At 32.9% G+C, this 20,423-nt stretch overlaps 1 protein-coding gene and 1 long non-coding RNA gene across 4 annotated transcripts; one reads left to right on the top strand and one right to left on the bottom strand.

Moving 5' to 3' along the window:
* Nucleotides 1–1,657: 1,657 nt before the first annotated feature.
* On the bottom strand, nt 1,658–20,019 carry LOC121114210 (lysosomal Pro-X carboxypeptidase). Of its 3 annotated transcripts, none has more exons than XM_040708092.2 (9): nt 19,836–20,019; nt 19,346–19,765; nt 19,151–19,294; nt 18,987–19,088; nt 17,778–17,962; nt 17,574–17,725; nt 16,330–16,658; nt 13,620–13,807; nt 1,658–1,988 (listed from the first exon to the last, which is right to left on the bottom strand). In XM_040708092.2, the coding sequence occupies exons 2-9, from the start codon at nt 19,478–19,480 to the stop codon at nt 1,751–1,753; spliced, it is 1,473 nt and encodes a 490-aa protein (XP_040564026.1). In that variant the 5' UTR covers nt 19,481–19,765; nt 19,836–20,019; the 3' UTR covers nt 1,658–1,750. The 3 variants fall into 3 exon arrangements, with proteins under 3 accessions (XP_040564026.1, XP_071743112.1, XP_071743113.1); XM_071887011.1 differs by having other exon boundaries at nt 19,848–20,019; XM_071887012.1 differs by having other exon boundaries at nt 19,851–20,019.
* On the top strand, nt 9,878–13,629 carry LOC121114213 (uncharacterized). The gene is made up of 4 exons (XR_011779182.1): nt 9,878–10,111; nt 12,412–12,514; nt 12,568–12,685; nt 13,189–13,629. It is a non-coding gene; the product is annotated as an uncharacterized lncRNA (long non-coding RNA).
* Nucleotides 20,020–20,423: the final 404 nt, after the last annotated feature.

The raw sequence follows: 20,423 nt of genomic DNA, 5'->3' as shown, positions 1-20,423 counted from the left end.
TACATTCTTACCAATTTCCTTGTTTCTTTATTTCTCCCTCGTCACAGCTGCTTGTAATTCATCCTATCAAGCGTCATGATAGCTAAGCTGCTCTCCTCCAAAACATTCTTGAAATGGTCAGGGTTACCATGTTAATTTTCGGTTTTTTTACATGCCCAAAATACAGACGATGTTCATCACTAATTATACTTTATAAGACAAAGAGTGTTAGAAATACTTATTTATTAGAAGATTATTTAACTGTACTCAGGAAGGATGACATTACATAAATGTTGTTCCTAGGCATTGCGTTTTCACTCCCAATTCCACCTATGACTATTCGTAATTATTGTAAAAAACTGTAGTTCACTTTTATTGGATTGGTTAACTAATTTTTTTGTGCTTGTGTGTCAAAAAAGGATTTGACTCATTCTTATTTTTAGGCTCTAACCCCTTTGTTATGTTAGTATGGTATATAATTTGTTTTTGTGAAGAAAAAAAACCTTGTCATGTATGGATGGGTATTTATACCACCTTTAAACACCTTAAATTTTGTTTTAATCGCAACTTTTATTTTATGGTAGAGTAGAGTTGTAAGTATTATAAAACTTAGAAAGAGAAAATTGCCTTGCCGAAGGTACATACGCTGAAATCCTATTTAATATGGTACATTTTTCAGAGAATAATTATAGGGAAGGAAATTTCTTCCCCAAGATTAATATAAAAACAAGGTTAGACCATCATGTAATCATTGGGCTTGCTAGAATTTTCAATCTGATGATTGTACCGACTGCTGTGCAACACAGGCAGATTTTGACCACTTATAGTCTATGACGTAGCTATAGCTAAAATTTTCAATTTAATGTATCGTACAGAATGCTGGGAAGGAAAAACCTTGAATAGACAAAACGCCAACAAGACCATAGAATATAAAATAAGGAGTTCTTCTAAATGGTTTTACGATATATCCCATTCCTATATTCTCCACCTGAAGCATACCCCATCACTCCTATATAAGCTATCAGTAAGGCCCCTCCCAACCCCCTTATAAAACCACAAATGTTGGGCCTGTTTTTGGGGTACTGTGCCCAACAGACACAAATGATCTGCATGATATAAATTTAAGTTCTTTTTGAGGGAAAGGCAAGAAGACTCCGGAACAAATGCATTGCCTTTAATTGTGGTTGTTATTTTTTCCAGATCTGAAGGCTGCCAATCTGAGAGGATGATTTCTGATTTTTCAACGATAACATCAGCCAAAAACCCCTTAATCTCTGAGATAGTCATTCAATTCAATTTCACAATGGACTTCATCCTCATCTTTTTTTCTACCTCAAAATTTGTCTCACACTGATTTAGAAGTTTCTTTGGCTGATTTTTTTACTAGACGAATATTTCTTTTATGTTATCAGACTGGAACATGCCAAGCAAGATGTAGTCCAGCAAACACTCGCCAAGATCAGCTGTATCCAGGCATGTTTATTTCGTTGCAATTTTTTTTATAAGTATAGGCACGAGTGTTAGTTTATGAATACTTTTCTTCTGCCTATTGAAACAGAAGGATTGATCTTGTAAATGGAATGACTCTTTCGAAGGTGTATATATATTGTACCTAAATATAGTCATCTTACACAGTTAACCCATGGGCAATGGAATATGAATACTAAAAATAAGTATCTAAATTGTATAAATATATATTTTTCTAAATGAACTTGAATCAAATATAGGAAATCGAAATAATATATATAAATTATGTAGTCTTTAAATTGTATTAAAAAACAACTGTGGTGTAAAATCTGGGCAGAATGCCCTTTCTCCCAACTTGTTTAATCCACTTTCGAATAAATGACTTCTCCAATTGACGAGCATGAATGACTGATGCAGGATCATTGGGATTGGATCCTCGTAAATCAAGGTGATGAGCTCCTTCAGGAATGATGATGGAAACCACAGTGTCTGAAACCGAGTGCATGATCCCTCCTGATGACCAGGGATCCAGGAGTCCATTACTAAAAATAACATAAACATGAATTAATTTTGTATATACGTTAAAAAACTATTCATTCATTTTTCAGCAAATTCATTTAAATAGCATTTGATGTCTATCCCTCATCAAGTGAAATGTAAGCAAATACACGTATTATTAAATATGTATATGAAGGTGGGTTATCTTGTAAATACATCATAGTATAAAAGCTTTCATTTTCACGTAATCATTGTTTTGGAACTTAAAGCGTATAAATTAAATTCAATTATCATAAGAGAGCACATGAGTAATTTCTACAAGGAAAAGAGCTCAAATGTCTATCACTCAACCTATTAGTAGTAAATAGGCATTCGCTTATTAGGGGAAGCTCCAGAACAATTGTACGGCGTCAACATAAAAACCAAAATCAAAAAGAAGAGTAAACCCCAATTTATTCTTTCACGTCTTGATATATATCTGTAAGTCAATTATAGGCTTATTATTCAAATTTCTAAGATAAGTTAAGATACACTTCTTAAACCATTTGTTTAGAACCTTCATTTGATTTAAGAGACTTCTATTGACTGCAATATAGCCCTTTCAACCATAAAAACCATCAATTTATAGTCTAAGTGTAATTTGCAGCAACCTGAAAGGTTGATAGAACATATCCTTATTTTTATTATATATTGCAACTTTTCATTCAAAAAGGAGCAGAAAAATCCCAAAATCAGTTGGCAATTAGCCAAATAAGTCAATTATACCAACTGATATTTATCTCTTACGTATTCCCAGACTATCATTGTCATATTAATTATCTGTAAATATGTTTCATGATATTCAAATCGTACGTTATCATATTGTTTCGCAATATTTTATAACAAACGTGGCTTTCTACAAGTACTTTGTATTAGCGAGGTAATACCATGATCAAATCAGAATGAGGTTGTACAGGAAAATCTTAAAAATACTTTTTTTATTAACACATTGTGAATTTGATTTCCCATAACTTCAATCACAGCCTCCAGACGAGGCCGGAAGAGAGTACATACTTTAGCAATGTAAGTCCTCTACAACCTCATTCAATGGGTTTTTACAGAGGATAGGTTGGTGATGTTGCTGTGGAGGACTCTACAGGCTTTGAACTCAGTATACCACCTTATTGAAAGGTACAAAGGATTCAAATCAGGGGATTGGGGAAGCCAAAAGTCTTTAGACCCGAAGTCCTTTTTTTCATGTTTTTTATTATTGGTACACCCCTTCTCAGCAGATTCCTAAGGCTTTATCCACACTCCACAAGCTTTCTGACCTTGTACACTGTATGAAAGTTAAACTTCATCCTCTTCACAATGTCAGAGATGCTATGGCCAACGCGGAGTAATGTGCCAATTTCTAACTTTTTTTTATTCCATTTTTGTTAATAATTAACATAAAACAATGTCACACTATTCGTTTTCGTTACCTAAGAAGTCGTGCTTTAGCTGATATAAATGGAAAAATTTGAATGGAACTTTACATAACATATCCTCTTAAATCATTATCATTTGGGTTGTCTAAGACTTTTTGAATACCAGGTATTTCAGTCAACTATAGCTTCTGTATTCAAACTTTTAGGATGAGTTAAGATATCCAAGAATTTTACCTTTATTTTATTAATAAAATTATATTGGGTGCAATATGGCCTTTATCAACCATAAAACAATCAATTTATAATCTAACGTAATTTGCAGCACATCCAAAGGTTGATTGAAATTGACAAAAATTAAAAATGAAGGATCCAGACACCATTTTGGGAAAAATCCTTCAAACTTATTTTTCAATACTAAAACTTAACATGAAGCATGTTTTTTAAGCCGAAACAGGGATTTAAAAAGTTATTTGAGAGTGATTTTTTCAGATCTATACATCAGTGATCTTAATCTTCTATAATACGTTCAAATTTAAATCATTTAAGTCAAGCTATTTATTTATCAAAAAAATACTATTGCGTCTAATTTTCTTAATTTATCACTCAAATATGATATTTTATAACAATTATATAATTTTGACGGGTCGCTTTCATTGAAAGCTTCTGGAAAAACAATTGACTTTTATGACCTTTAAATATATTAAATAATAGTTGACACACGGGGGGCTTAACTGAAAAATAGACATTTTGACTCTGGAATTTTAACAAGTTAATTTGGAAACTAGGGAAGCTAAATTAGCTAAATTTTGCACATATGTTAACACATGTACTGAACCCATTTTTAATCTTCAATGTAGTCTCCAACGACTTTGATAATGGCCCTGATCCTCCGCTGCAAGCTCTGAGAGGTGGTGATAATGTAATTGGGACATAAAGAGCTCAAATGCTCCTCAACAGCCTTGAGAGCTTCGAGATTCAGTGTATCTTTCCAGCAGACCCTGGCTTCGACATGAGGACAGGTGGAAAAGCTGTTTTGCATCAATTCCTTCCATGTGTTTTTCCATATTTCTCTCTTTTATAAGCGTCTAGATTTTAACTACTCATCCGGTAGTTGATCTAATACCACGTCATGACAGTTAAGTTGCTACCTTCCCCCTCAAACACTCTACAAATTGTCCGGGTTACTTTCTTGATTTTCGCTTTCTTTTTTAATATGCCCAAAATACTATCAATTTGCATCAATGTCAATAATACTTGGAGACTACTTCAAGGTTCATACAAAGTAGAATTGTATCGGTCCTTAATATAGGATTTAAAATCATTCCAGTCTCTCTTATAAACTCTCGAAAAATTCTTATATTTTAATCCACCTTCTACATCAGGGACGTGCAAAGGATTATGTTTTCGAGGAGGAGAGGGGGAATTGGATTTTTTTTTAAATTCTTAATAAAAATTCATAGTTATTCACACAATAAATGGTAACAGGGTATCATTATCACAAATACTAAATAAAATTAACTTTGCCATGAGTAACAATGACATTCGTACATATCCTCAAATATCTTGTTGAGCTCGTCTAGATGCCAATACCGTCATTAAGTGTAAATACTCAGCCTGCTTGCCTAAATCAAATTCGGGATCACTCCCAGTGTGTGTTCCGGCCAAAGTAGAGAAGAAATCTCATTTTTTTGGAGGAGGGAGTTAACACAATGAGTTTGTCAGCCGATGGAAGGAATGATCAATTCCTCAGCTAAATAATGTAGGGACAGTTGTTGCTGCACTTTTTGCTTCTGGATCAATTACTCCAAGAAAGTTTGACTTATACTCCCCAAATTGAATTCTGAACACTTATTTATCTCCAGTGTCCACATTTCAATTTGGGGACTTTCTTGGAGTAATTGATCCAGAAGCAAAAAGTGCGGCAAATGCCCCTATATTATTTAATACTAATAATACATTATACTCATGAATGACGTCAAAGTGTATTTTATTTTCTACAAAGACAAATCACTTAACAAAATATTAATCTAAAAAATCCTAAAGAAAGAAATAAAATATACAAATTGACACTCCATTCTTCATTTATTAACTGGTGTTGGGATTCATCTTGCAAATCCTAGACCGGTCTGAGGCCGCTATCATTCTTAATGGACCGAAGTAATTCGGTCCACTAAATAAGTCTTTACAAAAAATTAACAGATTCTATTGTTGAACCTTGGATGGAGTCAGTTGTGTTTCTAAATTGTGAACATGAGACATACAATAACGTTATATGAAATTAAATGTCTTCTATAAATCCTATGTGTACAATACATAAATTAGGGGGACTGGTGAGAAAATCATCTGTCATCTTGGTTTTTGGATTTTTTTTAAATCCAAAAATTAAATTTTTTCTTTTTGTAAAAATTGAGAAATTAAATTTTCTTGGAATATTTTCTAGAAAAAAACAAAAAAATCCTTAATTTTGGGAGGGCTACATCTCCTCTAGCCAACTCCCTGCGGACGCTTCTGACAGTCTGTGAACGTGGTCAGGATCGAAATATTAGTTTAAAAGAATCTCTAAAAATCGAACCAAACAAAAAATTCAGTCTTGGACCGAGTCATAACACTAGTATTAACATCTTAAATGTACAAATTTATTTCGTCAAACGCTTGAAGGAGAATTGAACCCATTCTATGCTCTGATGTGTAAGAATTATAATTATACACAAATACTAATAATTGTTGTTGTCAACGCAGGAAATTGTATAAGGAAATCTTCTGCATATTTTCATAATATTAATCTCTCAACTTCCTACTCATTTTCTCAGCTAATAACAATTTTGCAAACCTTTACTCTAAAATTATATAGAATGAGGAACGTGTGCAATTTAAAAATGGGAACACACTATTGTAACATATGAAATGTCAAAGCTCTCTCCCCCCATCGTCAATCTGTTACTGAATTGCAATTAAAGATAATATAAATTGGTGTTGATAGATTCGAGTATAGATCAAACTTGATTATACTAGAGCTTACATTTTGCCTAAAATTACTGGAACTTGCCGAAATAAACTTTTTGAAAAATTCGACTATACTTAATAAACTCAAATAATCAAAATAAATCGGCAAATTCGAGTTAGGATTTGTCAAATTTCTCAATTACTCTAAACTATCAGAGTAGTGTAAGCTAAAAATAAAATGCTGAATGTGTAGTTATATAAAATGTGTATTTTTTCTGCTAGCCCATTTTTTTGGAGTTAGTAATCTGAAGAATAACATTATTGGTTAACCCCCGAGTAGTGAAATAACTTTCCTACTACATTCAATTATTTTCAAAACCTAATTGAGCATTCGTGTGTGCTCATGGAAGACGGAGAGTAACCTTGAGGATTTGTTAAAGAGATATAATTGCAATTCCTTGTTGAACTTAGAGTAAAATTGGGGATCAAAATCGGAGTAATTCTAGCCCATGTCCTTTTTCTATATTCTTTTTTCCTTCCTCTCTTGTCACAGCTGATTGTAGCTGATCCAATGTAACGTCATGAGCATTATTATTTCGCTCTTCCAAAACATTCTTCAAATTCTCAGGGTTACCATGTTGATTTTCGGTTTCAATTTTTTTAACACACCCAAAATACACACCATTTTCATCATTGTTAATGTGCATGGATAAAATAAACCATTGTGTAAGTGAGATACACTTGAGTCCTTAGAAATCATCAGGGATTCTTATTACGACACCCAATCTATCTAAACTAAACGTAAGAACATTCTAGAAGTCTTGCCTTCATTTTTGAGTCGACTGTAGGATAATACTGAAAGGGTAATGTACCCTTTCACTCAAAAGTAGGGCCTCTAGGAAGCGGGAGCAGATACCACAAAAATTCAATGATATGGGTTCTTTATTATATATCATTTCCATAGAAGTTTTTAGGTGACAATCGTGGAACTTGCACAGGCTAAGTGCTTAAACGAAAGAAATAAGATGAGGGGTCATTTGAAATGCTTTTTCTAAAACAAAAGTTATCAAATGCTTAATCAAAATTAACTCCACAAAAGTATGTATCTATACGTTAGATGCCCCTCACGGTAAAGCCAGCCCTGAACATACCTCGACCAAATAAAATATATAAATGTTTGAATTAATTATTCCTGCCTATTTTGAAAATTCTAACATACAAACGAGCAAGAAGCTCTATAGGTACCTTATAGTGATCTATATCTCCCATCAAAATTACCATAATTTTATGACATAATCTCAGCGAGGTTATAATAGATAATGATTCCTAAGCATTTTTAACCGTGGGAGTTTTTTTTTGTTAGCAACATGAACTGTTTTTTTTTTTGTTTTTTTGTAGTTAAAGGTGTAAGTCCTTGTTGGACTCGGAGTAGAATTGAGGATCGACAACAGAGTAATTCCTAGCTATGTCCTTACTTGATACAGAGTGGGACTTGTGTTTATCTCCTTTCCCACGCAGGTGCAGTTAATTTAAGAAACGTCATGACAGCAAAACTTTTTATATTCTAGAGAAGAGAACATCTAAGTATAAAGTGTAACAACGGAGTATGCGTGCTCATGAATGACGGAGAGCAAGGTTGAAGATTTGTTGTGGAGTTACCGAGTGTCCCATTAAAATCTGAACACTTTGAATTTTAAACTTCATCAAGGTATAATTTATCAATTAACAATAGAATTTCAATAATATTAATACTATAAATAGATGTGTGTCTGAACTCTTTTAATAATTATTGTAGCCCTCCTTATCGACAATGATGGGTTCCAGGTGGCACTGGAAGGCCTGACACCCGCTGTGGATGTATTCCTCTCTCAAAGCATCCTAGTGCTGACTGAAAGTGGCTTTGAGGGCCTCTGTCCAGGCGTTCGACTCGACATGCACCCAAAATATGATGAGGGGTTTATCATCAGGACTGGAGGAGGGGGGTCCTAAAAGTCTCAATAAAAGAATTCAAAAGAGTCTTGCAACTAAAGACAAGGTTTTTTAATAACTGGTGCCGAAAGTGGCTTCTTTACCCTCACAAGGGTCTTTACACCCACTTTTTTGTAATGGCTTTCAGGACAGTCTGGTGTAAAATTCTTGTATGGAGCCTAATGGGATCGGCCTGGGTTTTTTTTTCTTAACTCCAGCTAGTCCAGTTTACCCTTTTTCGTCTCCAACGTTCCAGACTTTCTGACTGTGGCTCTGGAGACCCCCAACTGCTTGGAGTGTGTGAATGGAAATTCGTTGAAATCCAAATGTTTGACTCGAGTCCAACACAAATATAAATTACAAAAAAAAAATGACAAAAAACATATGTATATATTCATGACTGCGTCACAATTCATATTATATATGTTCATAATCACTCGTTTGTCCAGTGTGTGTTCTGAAATCGAATCCTTAACGCATCAAGTCTGTTTCCTACATAATTCTTATATTAATTATATCCTTTCTTTTACTTGGGGTTTTCCCTTACGTCACAGAAAATCATAAAAATAATATGTAGAACTTATGCAATAGATATAGAGCATATAAAATATTGAGGATTTAATAGAGCTGCCTTGCCATACATGAAAATAATATGATAATGGAAAAGGGAGCGGTTTTTTTTTAAATAGAGAAGACATTTCAAGAGAACTTTGGTAACCTTGCAGAGCCAAGCTCGAGACTAAAATCTTGTTGCCTAATTCGACAAATAGACAACTTTTTTTGTCACAATTTTGAAATTAACAATATTCTACTTTGTCGAAATCTAAAAAAAAGGCATTGATGAAAGTTCAACAATAACAAAGTAATTAAAAAAACCTTTTGTCAAAATTGTCAAGGATTTGTCAAAAACACCAACACTCCTAATCTTTACGGAGGTCATAGGCGTTTTTTGTTTGTTTGAGCAACTAATTTTCTAAGAATATTTATCTATAAGAATATATTTTTTTAAATATTTATTTGATTACCCTTTCTCAGAAAAATACATTTCTTGATGGGTTTTTTTTTATGAAGATAAATTTTTATATATATTTTTTTTTTTGAAAATAAATTTTTCGATGACGGTTTTTAAAAGAAAGTACATTTCTGCAATACCTTTAATTAAAAAAAAAAAAAAAAAAAAAAAAACATTTCTTAAAGACCTTTGTTTTTATTTTTAGAAAAAAACATTTTAATCACTTTAATTTGATATAAACTTTTTTTTTCAAGTGACCTTTTTTTTATCTTTTTTGTCCAAAGGTCATTTTTGATTATCTTTTTAAAAAAAAAGAGACATTGAAAACATTGCAGACCCATAGACTCATTGGAACTCACTGCTTTAAGAGAACGCACACATGCATGTAAATACTTTTTATCAATAATACACAAGATGTCAAACATTTAAAAAATACATATACATATCTATAAATGTCAAATGTTTTTTCCTTGTTCCTTTTTTTCATTTTTACAAGCAAAAATCATTTTTCATAATATTCCATATTATATACATAAATTTTCACTCTCTTTTTTATGACTTACACATATTTAATATTTTTCTACAAGAAAAAAGATTATCCTAGTCTCTCTAAAACACTTCCCTTATTCACATCAATATCAAGAGCTCATATCTGCCAAAAAGAACACTTAAGTGAAACGAGAACACATTAATACTATTGCTTCACGTCCTCCTTCTGTTTATTTTTACTTTCAAATCTCTCTTGAAAGATACACATCTACTAAAACAATAATAATATGTGAATTTGATGATTGAGTAAGGTGTGTTCACATATAATTAGAGAACAAGTAGCCGGGTAAGATCGACTTGCATGGGTTTCATTATTTTAATACTTTTTGACCACTGCATCCCCAGAGAAAAAGCAATACAAAGAGAAGGTCATCATCGCATTACTCCGCTAACAGAAAAATATCCTTTATTATCAAGCATCGATATTCCATCTTCTTCTTTTCTTCTAATCAGTGTTGGTGCATTTCATGTCTAGTGAAGGTGTTTATACCAACAAAATAACACCATGTTCGAAATTTTATACTTAAGCGAGCACGAGGTCCCGTTTAGTAGTCCCTCAAAGTTTGGCTCTTTTCGAAGGATACTCGAAGTTCAATGGGGAATAACTCTGCTCAGACTTAACCAATTTAAAAATGTTTGCCTTAAAATACTCACAAGAGCAAGTGCTTTAATTTAACTATTATTAAAAAATATCATTTGTGCAAAAAATACTATGAAAACTTTATTGCAAAATATTATAGCGCCTTGCCCAAGCTTTGATTTTGACAATTTTGTATGAGAAGTTTAACCTACTCATACACTATGAGTATGCAAAAAATTAGAGGGGCTCCAAAACGGACCTTAGTACTCGGATACGTATAAAATTCGAGACATGATGCTCTTTTGACGGGATAAACACCCTCGCCAAAAATTATCAAAATCGATAATGACTCCTGTTCTTAACCTTTGATTAGTTGAATAGAGAGTAGCTCCTTTCAAGCAATGTTATTTGAACAAAGTTAGTCCGCATCGATTTTGAGTTCCCATTGAAAAATTTCTAGCGATAGAGATGACATCATTGGTACCCCAAATACGGGAATATAACGATGGAGAATAATTAGAAAATCAAAATATAGCTTTAATAAATAAGGAATCAATTAAAGACAAATTTAAATTACTACATTTTTAAATTTCTATGTATAATATTTAAAATAAACCTATGCACCCAATGACGTAACGAAAAGGAGTTACCTAATAAATCTGCTATGTTTACCCTACAATTTTCTTGTTGCCCAACCTTGTTCTAACAACATTGCTTATAAGGTGCTGTGAACAGCTCCCTAGAGCTATTGAATAGTAGTTTCATAGTTGGGAAGATTTGACGTAGATTTATCCAACTAGCAACTGATGTTTTTTTTAAAGTTAACTTTATTGTGATACAATAAAGTTAATGACGTGTATTACATCGATTCGATTCTGAGAAAGAGTAATTCTATTTCATGCAATTTAATGTAGTCTATCACGGTGTTACCCTGCAAAATGAAAAATTACCACAGTCAATTTTTCTGCTTTTCCCCGATTCAGTATTCTGAGCATCCATTGATTGAGTTCGAATAGTTTATTTTTAAGCTGTGGACTCTTATCAAAAGTTATTAAATAATAATTCCATAGCTGGAAGAAGTGGCCAGAATTAAGTAACTGTCATATGATTTTGAGCCTTTTTTCGGTTTCTTAATTGAATTTTAAAGTTGTATGATACAATAACGACGTGAAAGGCACGAACGATTGAGTAAGATGTATCAGCTGACGAAAGGCGCATAATAGTTGTGTTGGTTCTTATTTAGGACAGAACAATGCAATCCCATCCAGTTCAGTACTAAAACTTATATAGTTCGGTCCTTGATGTCGTCACATCACTTTTTTTTAAAAAATCAGTTCTAGTATTGACAGTAAAATAATATACGGTAATACCTTGGAGGGGCCTTTTTTCACAGCTTTAACAGCAAGTTTTTTTATTTAAATGCCAAATTTGACTAATAACTTTTTTTTTTAAAGAAACAAATAAATCTTTTTGATAAATTTTGTAGTTATATTTCCTTGGATGAGTCTAAATTTGCACAAATAACCATTAATTAAAAAAAAACGACAAGGATAAAAATATCGTAATTCGGAGGGACAGACGTAAGAAAAAATTAAAAATTTATGCAAAATGACTTTATTTTCTAAAGGTCAATTTAATAAAAAAAAAAAAAAAAAGAAGTTATCATCTGCTATTTACTTTTACCAGGGGGTAACATACCCTTACCCTTGCGAACACCCCTGCCTCGAAATATGATATTAATTTGTCTCTGGATTGGACTTCGAATTAACTTATAGTGGTACTTACGTTCCGTTGTCAACACGGTACCAGCTTTCGTATCTTAAAAAATATTTGCATTCTGTGGCATTCGTATCCCAAGGACTAGTGTATCTTTATTATTGCCCTTGGTCATAGCCGACATTCATTGCTGCAGACTAAAGAATTTACTCCCCTACAGCCTTACTAAACCCAAATGCTAGTCTCTGTGTATTATTTCTCTATTAACTATAAATTCATGTATATTTCAGAAGGAATCCACGTAATAAAAACCTTGAGACTATCAGTGTTAAGACTCAATACCTTAAAACATTACTACATCAATCACTGTAAGGGACAAGAACATTAATTCAAGTACTTGCTATCAATAATATAAGAAAATATATTGAAAAACCAACAATTACTAGTTTAGAAATGAGTGACTTTATCATTTTGGATAATTGGTCAAATGCTGAGAGACAGGATCTCCCTGATGAGACAGAGCCCCCAACAAATCTATCCACCTCTGTTTCTAAATATCTTGAGGCAATTAAAATAATAGCTCTTTATTACATTCCTTCCCCCACAAACAACACATATCTTTGACATTCAAACATTGTAAACGAATGCTACTTAAATGTGTTCACCTATAAATAGAGTGTCACTTATTTATTGTCGTTTTATTTTTTAAATTGAAATGAAATACTTAACTATAAAATTTTTTTAAAATTATATAAATTAGAGTAGAGATGTCGTTGCATATACATATGTACAACAAAGACCATGCGTTGTCTTTTATGCCCTCATATCCACATCTTTTCCCAAATTGAAACATTTGATATATCGTCAGAAAGCTGATAGTCTAATAAATTCAATGGTACCATTGATTTTTAGAAATTTTCATAATTTTAGTGTTCCACCCTTTAATATTTGTAACCTACTCAATTTGCAATCTCATCATACAAGGAGTTGTAAGATTTTTTTGACCGTAATTAATTGATTTTTGTGGGACAGAATGTAATAGAGTTGTTATTTTTTGGCAAAAAAAGGCAATAGTAATTCATGATGGATCACATAAGAGAGTCACATTTGATCGCATTGTCATTATTAAAGACAGAAATGGAAATAGTGAAACACTTTTAAGAGACTTGATTTCAAAAGCAGATGATGGTCAGACAAAAAAGAAAATCAATTTTGGAGTCTTTACCGAGGATGGGGATAAAGTGAAAGAGTCCTTTAAGAAATTGGCCAAGAGGCGACTGAAGGAACTTGGGGCTAGAAATAGGAATGGAAGAATATTCTGCTTAGAGTTAAATGGAACAGGGAAAGGAGTTGGTGTCATTGCGGAGTCCAAGAAAATATATTCATGGATGGATAAATAGCCTTGCTTTTGTTAATAAATGTCTCCTTTCAGTAACGTATACCAATGTTTAACAAATTATAATATAATATTCTATTCTATTTAATAAAATAAACATACCTGAATATGATATTACTAGCTGCTTTTATATTCTTTGCTCCATATATGAGATCCGCCATTTTGGGTCGAGGTGTAACCTTCCACCTTTCTTGACATCCCTTTACATACTCAGTATAGTTCCAATTTGACTTTTCAAACATGTCATCCACATTGTTGTAGCAAAAGGGCATTACCATCTCAGTGCAAGACTTTTAAGACATATTAAAAATAATTTATGCCTTACTTATACTCATAAATATATGAAAATTATGTCTAATTTCTCATTAAAATCTTTTTCTTCCAAACGAAAAAATATTCCAGTGCAAAAGAAAAAAAAATCATTTGGGGGTGGGTGTCAAATCAAAAATAAAGTCATCGATTAGTTGTAAAGGAAATATTTTACATTAGAAATAAAAGGTTTGGGTCACGGGCTATTTGGGCTTGGGAAAATGAGGTTGAGACGGGGCTCAGGCAATCCACCTCTAATATATAAAAACATCACTTAATAAATCCCTAACTCATTTACGAGAGAACACATATTGATTAAATTTTGTAGAATGTCATTCAACCTTTAGTATAGTGAACCCAGACGTATATCATAAACATATTTTGATGTAAGAAATATCAATGTACTGGTATTAATGACATATTGCAGACTCGTGCATGTAGCATTAAGCGTATGCGAAGAGTGCATTGTATATAGTGCTCTCTGATATAGGTCATAAACATACTTTTGATGCAAGAAAAAAGTTTTCAATGAAATAATGTGGGCGTATGCGTGTTGCATCAATATAAATGAGATTTGTATAAGAGAGCGAGGAGAAGGCTGGAGCCAAACATATGGTATTACTGAATTAAGATCTTTGTTAATATCAGCTGCCTGTTGTATGATTTTGGTGGGAGATAATGAAATGACTGCTGCAAAGAGGAGAACCTCCTATATTTAAAATAGCATTAGTGTAGGGAAAATAATATAATTATATTAAAAATTCCTTTTATTATGCATTGATAAATCAATTTACAGCGAAAAGAGGCTAGAATGATTAGTTAAGAGATAGATATGAACACCCCCACCGAGAGCATCGTTAGGGAGTGGGCTGTTAAACGGCCTGTAGTCCCCCCCCCCCAAATTAAGCAATCTTTGCTTTTTACTAGAACTTTATTTGGTCAGGATGAAAATGTTATTATTATTTTTTGAAAGATGCATTTTCTTAAAAAAACGTCATAAGGGCAAGTTACTCAGCAGAGCAAAAAATGCACTATATAATATTTCATTTTTTGTGGATAGCTGTGGATTTTTGGAAAAAAATTCGAAAAATTTGATATTAGTTCTTTAATTTTTGAAAATAGCATTCGTGAAGAGAAAATATTATTTAAATTCATAAATATTGATTTTATGATGTATTTTGAAATCAATTTACACCAAAGATATGCAATAATCCATACTTCAGAAGGAGAACGACGAGCGATTAAATAATGAACAAACGCTGCTATATAAAAATGAAATAATCTCACAGGTGTTGTGTATTTAGCATACGAGGAACACTTTTTTGTTTTTGTTAGCGAGCGCTCTAGAGATTAAAGTACTCGTCATTTATCCCATTATATTGATTTTTTTTTGTATAAAGAAGTTACATATGATTGTGCTCATAAAAAACGATTATACTTTTCTTGTCCACTACAGGCGCTGATGGTATCATAAATGATTTTATAACTGACAAGGCAACCACCATGAGTTCAACCAAGGTAAGTTTTGCAAAGGGGAGACAAAAATGTGTACCTCAAATGATTAATTCACGTCATTTGTGGTACTTCAAAAGTGACATCTCAAGCGTAAAATGTTGTTCCATAAGGAATTAAGATTGGAAAAAATTGATCATGTGGTTGGCGTTTTGTTTTTCAAAAAATGATCGAATTAATTACTATCTTCTTGAAATGAACAATGATGTAGCTAGTGTTGGATCAGGCCTAAGACTGATCGCCTTATCATTCTTTTCCCCCCCGCCCCTTTCAGTCTTTTTTTTTTATCAATCCCATCTTTTTTACCATTCAACGGTTCTAAGGATTGATACATGGGTCCTTCAGTCGTACGGCCCTATTTATCTTTTTATTTTCTTCACTCATAGCTAAGATTGAAGAATTAATTATGATGTAACTTTGATGTATCAAATGACGTAGTTAGTAGTAACTACGTAGTTTCAGCTGTTTTAGTTTCTAGAAAAGACCGAGAAAGACCCGTCATAGGACTAACAATTTTTATTAGGACTGCAGTCTTTTTAGACTGATCTAACACTAAATGTAGCGTATTTTTCTTCAAGCTATTATACTTAATTTTCATAACTGGACTATTATATTATTTAAAGCAGCTGTCTCTACGTAGTATAAAAAAAAAGAAAAGTATTACATAAAATTTAGAATCAAGAGTATTTGCTTAGAATTAAAGCCATTTCATACTCAGTCATTGATAATATTATCAATTCAACCTATATAATAATTAATAAATATTGTCTTAATAATTATTATTTGTTGGCCAAAAGAAAATACAGAAGGCTAGCTCCCATTTTTTTTCTTCAATTTTTTTCCCCCCTTTTGTCAGTTGAGGCTTAGAGTGAATAAAAATGATAGTCGTGATTATTGTAAGTAAAATAATGAGTTTAGTCCCTGAACTGATTTTTTTGAGAAATGAACGGAAAAATAGTGAACGAGTTCAAGCCTCTCAAAAGATTCTTACTTGATAGTCCCACATTTCTGCTCCGATTTGGTCCGTATCACCCAAGTCAATACATTTAGTCTTTCCTGTAAAATTGGCATATATATTTAGTCCTTTGAATATATAGTTTACTATGTCCTCTGGATGCTTGGGAATAGTGGGTGGTGACATAACACTGCAAATATGTTTGACAGGATTTCCAGGTAGAGGCATCAAAAATTCAGTCGCATATGGGTAATTCATCATTGCTACATTTGTCCAAACATCCGTTAAAAAGGACTTGATTATATCAACTGACTTTGGCTTCGAACACAGTTTTAATAGGTATTTAAGTCTAATAAGACCCGCATCTATTGGATAAAAAAAGAATTATAAAGTGTTAAATAGTGTGCACACAAATTTGCCCTCGACAAAATTGCCGGTTGAAAATTGGGATTTAGAAAATCTCTATTGACGAAATTGTGATTGGGGAAAATTGCTATGGAGATAACTGTCAGTATGGAAAATTGTCATTGGGAAGATTTCCCTTCATTTACTAACAACATCTCAATATTTCCTCCCAAATCTTGATTTATCCAATGAAAGAGCCACCAGGCAGCTTAAAAACCACTTCTGCCACTTTTTAAAGCATTTAATCCCCCTGCTGATACTTTAAAATTAAGACTACGGCAAAGACACCAAGCAGGTTAAGAACACCCGCTAACAATTCACACATTATATATACCCCCTCCAAATACTTCAAAATGAAGCCCAGGCCCATCGCTTTTAACGTATTTGGAGTTTTTTGTCGTAGTCTTAATCAACCCATGGGCTCGGTGTTCATTTTGAGGTATTCAAAGGGGGCCTACACTATTAGTGAAGTGTTAGTAGGGGTTTTTAATCTGCTTGGTGGTCCTGCCGTATCCTTAATCAACCCATGGATCCAAGGCTCCTTTTGAAGTATTTGGAGGGGGCTTGAATGCTTTGTGAAGTGTTGGCAGTTGTTTTTAACCTGTTTGGTGTTTTCGCTATAGCTTTTAACGACCCAGCTTTGGGTTCATTTTGAATTATTCAGAGATGTCGTAAATGTTTTATGAAGTGGCAGCAGTAGTTTTAACCTACTTGGTGGCTTTGCCATTGAACGAAAGATGTTTTGGGCCAAGGAATTCTGAATTTGTTAGTAAATAACAGGAAATTTTCTCTATGGCAGTTATCTTCAGGCTATTTTTCCCAATGGCAATTTTCCAAGAGAAGTTAAATATGGGTTAGCTCAGTCTTGAACATACCGTCTTTTCCAATTTTATTGATTGCATCCCAGGAGTGACTGATCATTCCTGAACAGGATTTGCTATAATATGAATAATCGGATGTTACAATTCTTCCAAAGTTCTCGCATGGAGTATCAAATTGAGCAATTGGTGCCGAACCAGCAATAGCCCTATATTTAAATACAAAAATATAGAATAATTTAAAATACATTGAGGCCTTACCCATCAACAATATGTGGATATTTAATTCTCATCCATGCTGCAAGCATCCCACCATATGAACCTCCGAAGGCAATAACTGGAGATTTTGCTGCATTTTTATTTGTGGATTTAAACCACGTGACAAAACTAGCATAGTCTGCCAGAGCTTGCTCTGACGTTAAGTATCCGTTCATTTTGGGATCAGGCTATATATAAAAAAGAAATCATTATGTATAAATTAATTGGCTAATTGGGTTGTAAATCCTAAGCATTTTGTTGTGTGGAGGGTTTTTTTTTTTGTTGGCAACCCGAAGATATATTTTTTAATACTCGAAAGCTGTTAGATGTTCTCTCTGCTTCACTGTAAAATGATTGTGGTAAAAAGGTTTGGGGAAAAAAACGTTGGGGGCAATATCGTTACGTGTTAATATCGCAAGTTCGTTGCAATTTATATTATATTCGGAAGATAAAACTATTGAATGATGAAAACGTGTCAGCTAAAAAGAAATGCCAAGTTAATATCACAAGTTTATTAGCGTAGATGAAAATAATATTATCCGGTGGTATGTTACTCTGATAATTTGAAGAATGCTTTGGAGAAAAGCAGCTTAGCTGTCATGACGGGGTTTTTAAAAATTAGCAGCAAGTAGCTATGGGATGAAGGAAACAAACGCAAATCTCACTCTGTATCTAGCATTGGTATGGGCAGGAATTATTCCGATGTCGATCCTCAATTCTACTTAGAGCCCAACAAGGACTTACGCTTATAACTTCGCTACAAATCCTCAAGGTTATTGTTTGTCTTTCACACAATAGTGATTTCTTTATAGTTTTATGTTCTCACTTCAAGAATATTAGAATAACGCTATTGGCTTTGGAAAATTTAATCAACACATATTTAGGTTGCAACTACAAAAAGTCGGGACTTCGTACATTATCATATTTTTTTCATCTATAGTTAAAAATTTAAGTCCCTCTTGAACTTAAAGTAGAATTTAAAAGTGAAAACAGAGAAACGCCTTCCTATGTTCTTGATTGATACGGATTGGGATTTGTGTTTATTTCCTTCTATGAGAGTTAAACGTCATGACAGCAAAGCTGATCTCCTCCAAAACATTCTTGAAATTGTCAGGGTGACCACGTTCCTTTTCTGTTTCTTTTTTTTAAATACTCAAAATACTTAAGATTTAGTATTTAAAACTTTAAATATTAATCTATTCTGTATTTTACCTTCAAAGATTCTTTCCCAAAGGGTAAAGACTTTCCATAGTATCTATGCTCAATGAAAATGATGAGCGCCTTGAAATTTGGAGCAATATCCCACATAAACCCCTAAAAAGTAAGTAATAATTAAACAATGTTTTAAAAGTTCAAAATAATAAAGTTTCACTTACTGTGTTTTGGGCAAATGATTCTATATCTCCTTCATTTCCAGTGTATAAAAAGATTGGACCTGAATGAGCGGAATCCCAATTCGTGTCATTGATTAAAAAGCGTTGTTTAAAAGTTTTATTAGTAGTAAAGCTGAAATGATCCACCTGGAAGTTGAATAACTTAAATTAGGTATTCATGTAACCCATGATACTTACTAAATTATCGTACCACTCAGTTTTATAGGTATAATTTTGGTTATCAAGAGCATTTAATACTCTGCATTGAACACAAATTAGTAAAACTAATATAAATCCTATAAAAACCCGTGAGCTTCTCATTTCGATGTCCATTTGTGCACTAAAAAATCAACTTCAGAGGTCTATATTTGTTTATATTCCATGTTATCTTTCACTCTAGTGATACAAACTTGGCGAATGATAATTATTATTATCCAGTTTGCGTACGTTTTTTGAGCTCAAAAATGGAACGCAACTTTCTGGACTACAACTGTCTTCCTTTAGCACGTTCTCCTTCTCTCTCCCTCAGGCAGCAGCACTAACCTCCCACAATAACTTGGTTAAACAACATCATCATTGATATGATGAAGAGAAAACGTATATAAACTAGAAATTCAACTAAAAAAAAAAAAAAAAATAGATAATTTATCCATGTTTCCAATTAATCATCATTTGAAACAACTAGTACTTCAAAATATACTACTCTGATAAAAAAGAAACTGTTATTTTCGGATTCCGAATTCTATTCTCAAATTTATTTTTGTATGATGTTCGTACACACGTCCACAACATACAATATCAGCCATTTTGCATAGTTAGTTTGTTTTTGACAGATAAAAAGGTGGGACGTCTTCTCTCTGCAATTTTCTACTATTGAACAAAATGTGAAATCAATTTAGGGAAACATTCCTTAAAAACAAGCGCACAATATGGAAGAATGACTTAGTTATTCTTGCTCAGGAGTTATAAGGGCAAGTTCTTGCTGGACTCTGAGTAGAATGGAGGATCAAAATCGGGATAATTACTGCCTATTTTTCCTTAGTATATAAGGAGTGGGATCTATCATTATTCCCTTTGTCGCATTGCTGATTGCAGCTGATCTAAGAAAAGGTCATGACATCTAAGATGCTCTCCTTCCTGACATTCTTCCAACTATCAGGATTATCACGTTTCTTTTATATTTACATAAAGGCAGGACTTATTTTATGCATCACTGGTTTTAAAGTGTACCTCCTTATTGGACTCGGAGTAGGATTGAGGATCGAAAACGGAGTAA

This window comes from Lepeophtheirus salmonis, chromosome 3 (genome assembly GCF_016086655.4).
Source record: "Lepeophtheirus salmonis chromosome 3, UVic_Lsal_1.4, whole genome shotgun sequence".
In the NCBI taxonomy this organism is placed as follows: Eukaryota; Metazoa; Arthropoda; class Copepoda; order Siphonostomatoida; family Caligidae; genus Lepeophtheirus; species Lepeophtheirus salmonis.
The sequence above is the reverse complement of the archived record's forward strand: the minus strand, read 5'-3'. Positions and strand labels throughout refer to the sequence as shown.

Coding starts and splice junctions, on each gene's coding strand:
- LOC121114210 (XM_040708092.2), bottom strand. CDS start 19,480: ATGGACATCGAAATGAGAAGCTCACGGGTTTTTATAGGATTTATATTA. Junction 17,726..17,777: donor TATCCACATATTGTTGATGG/GTAAGGCCTCAA, acceptor ATTTAAATATAG/GGCTATTGCTGGTTCGGCAC. Junction 16,659..17,573: donor CAATAAAATTGGAAAAGACG/GTATGTTCAAGA, acceptor TTTATCCAATAG/ATGCGGGTCTTATTAGACTT.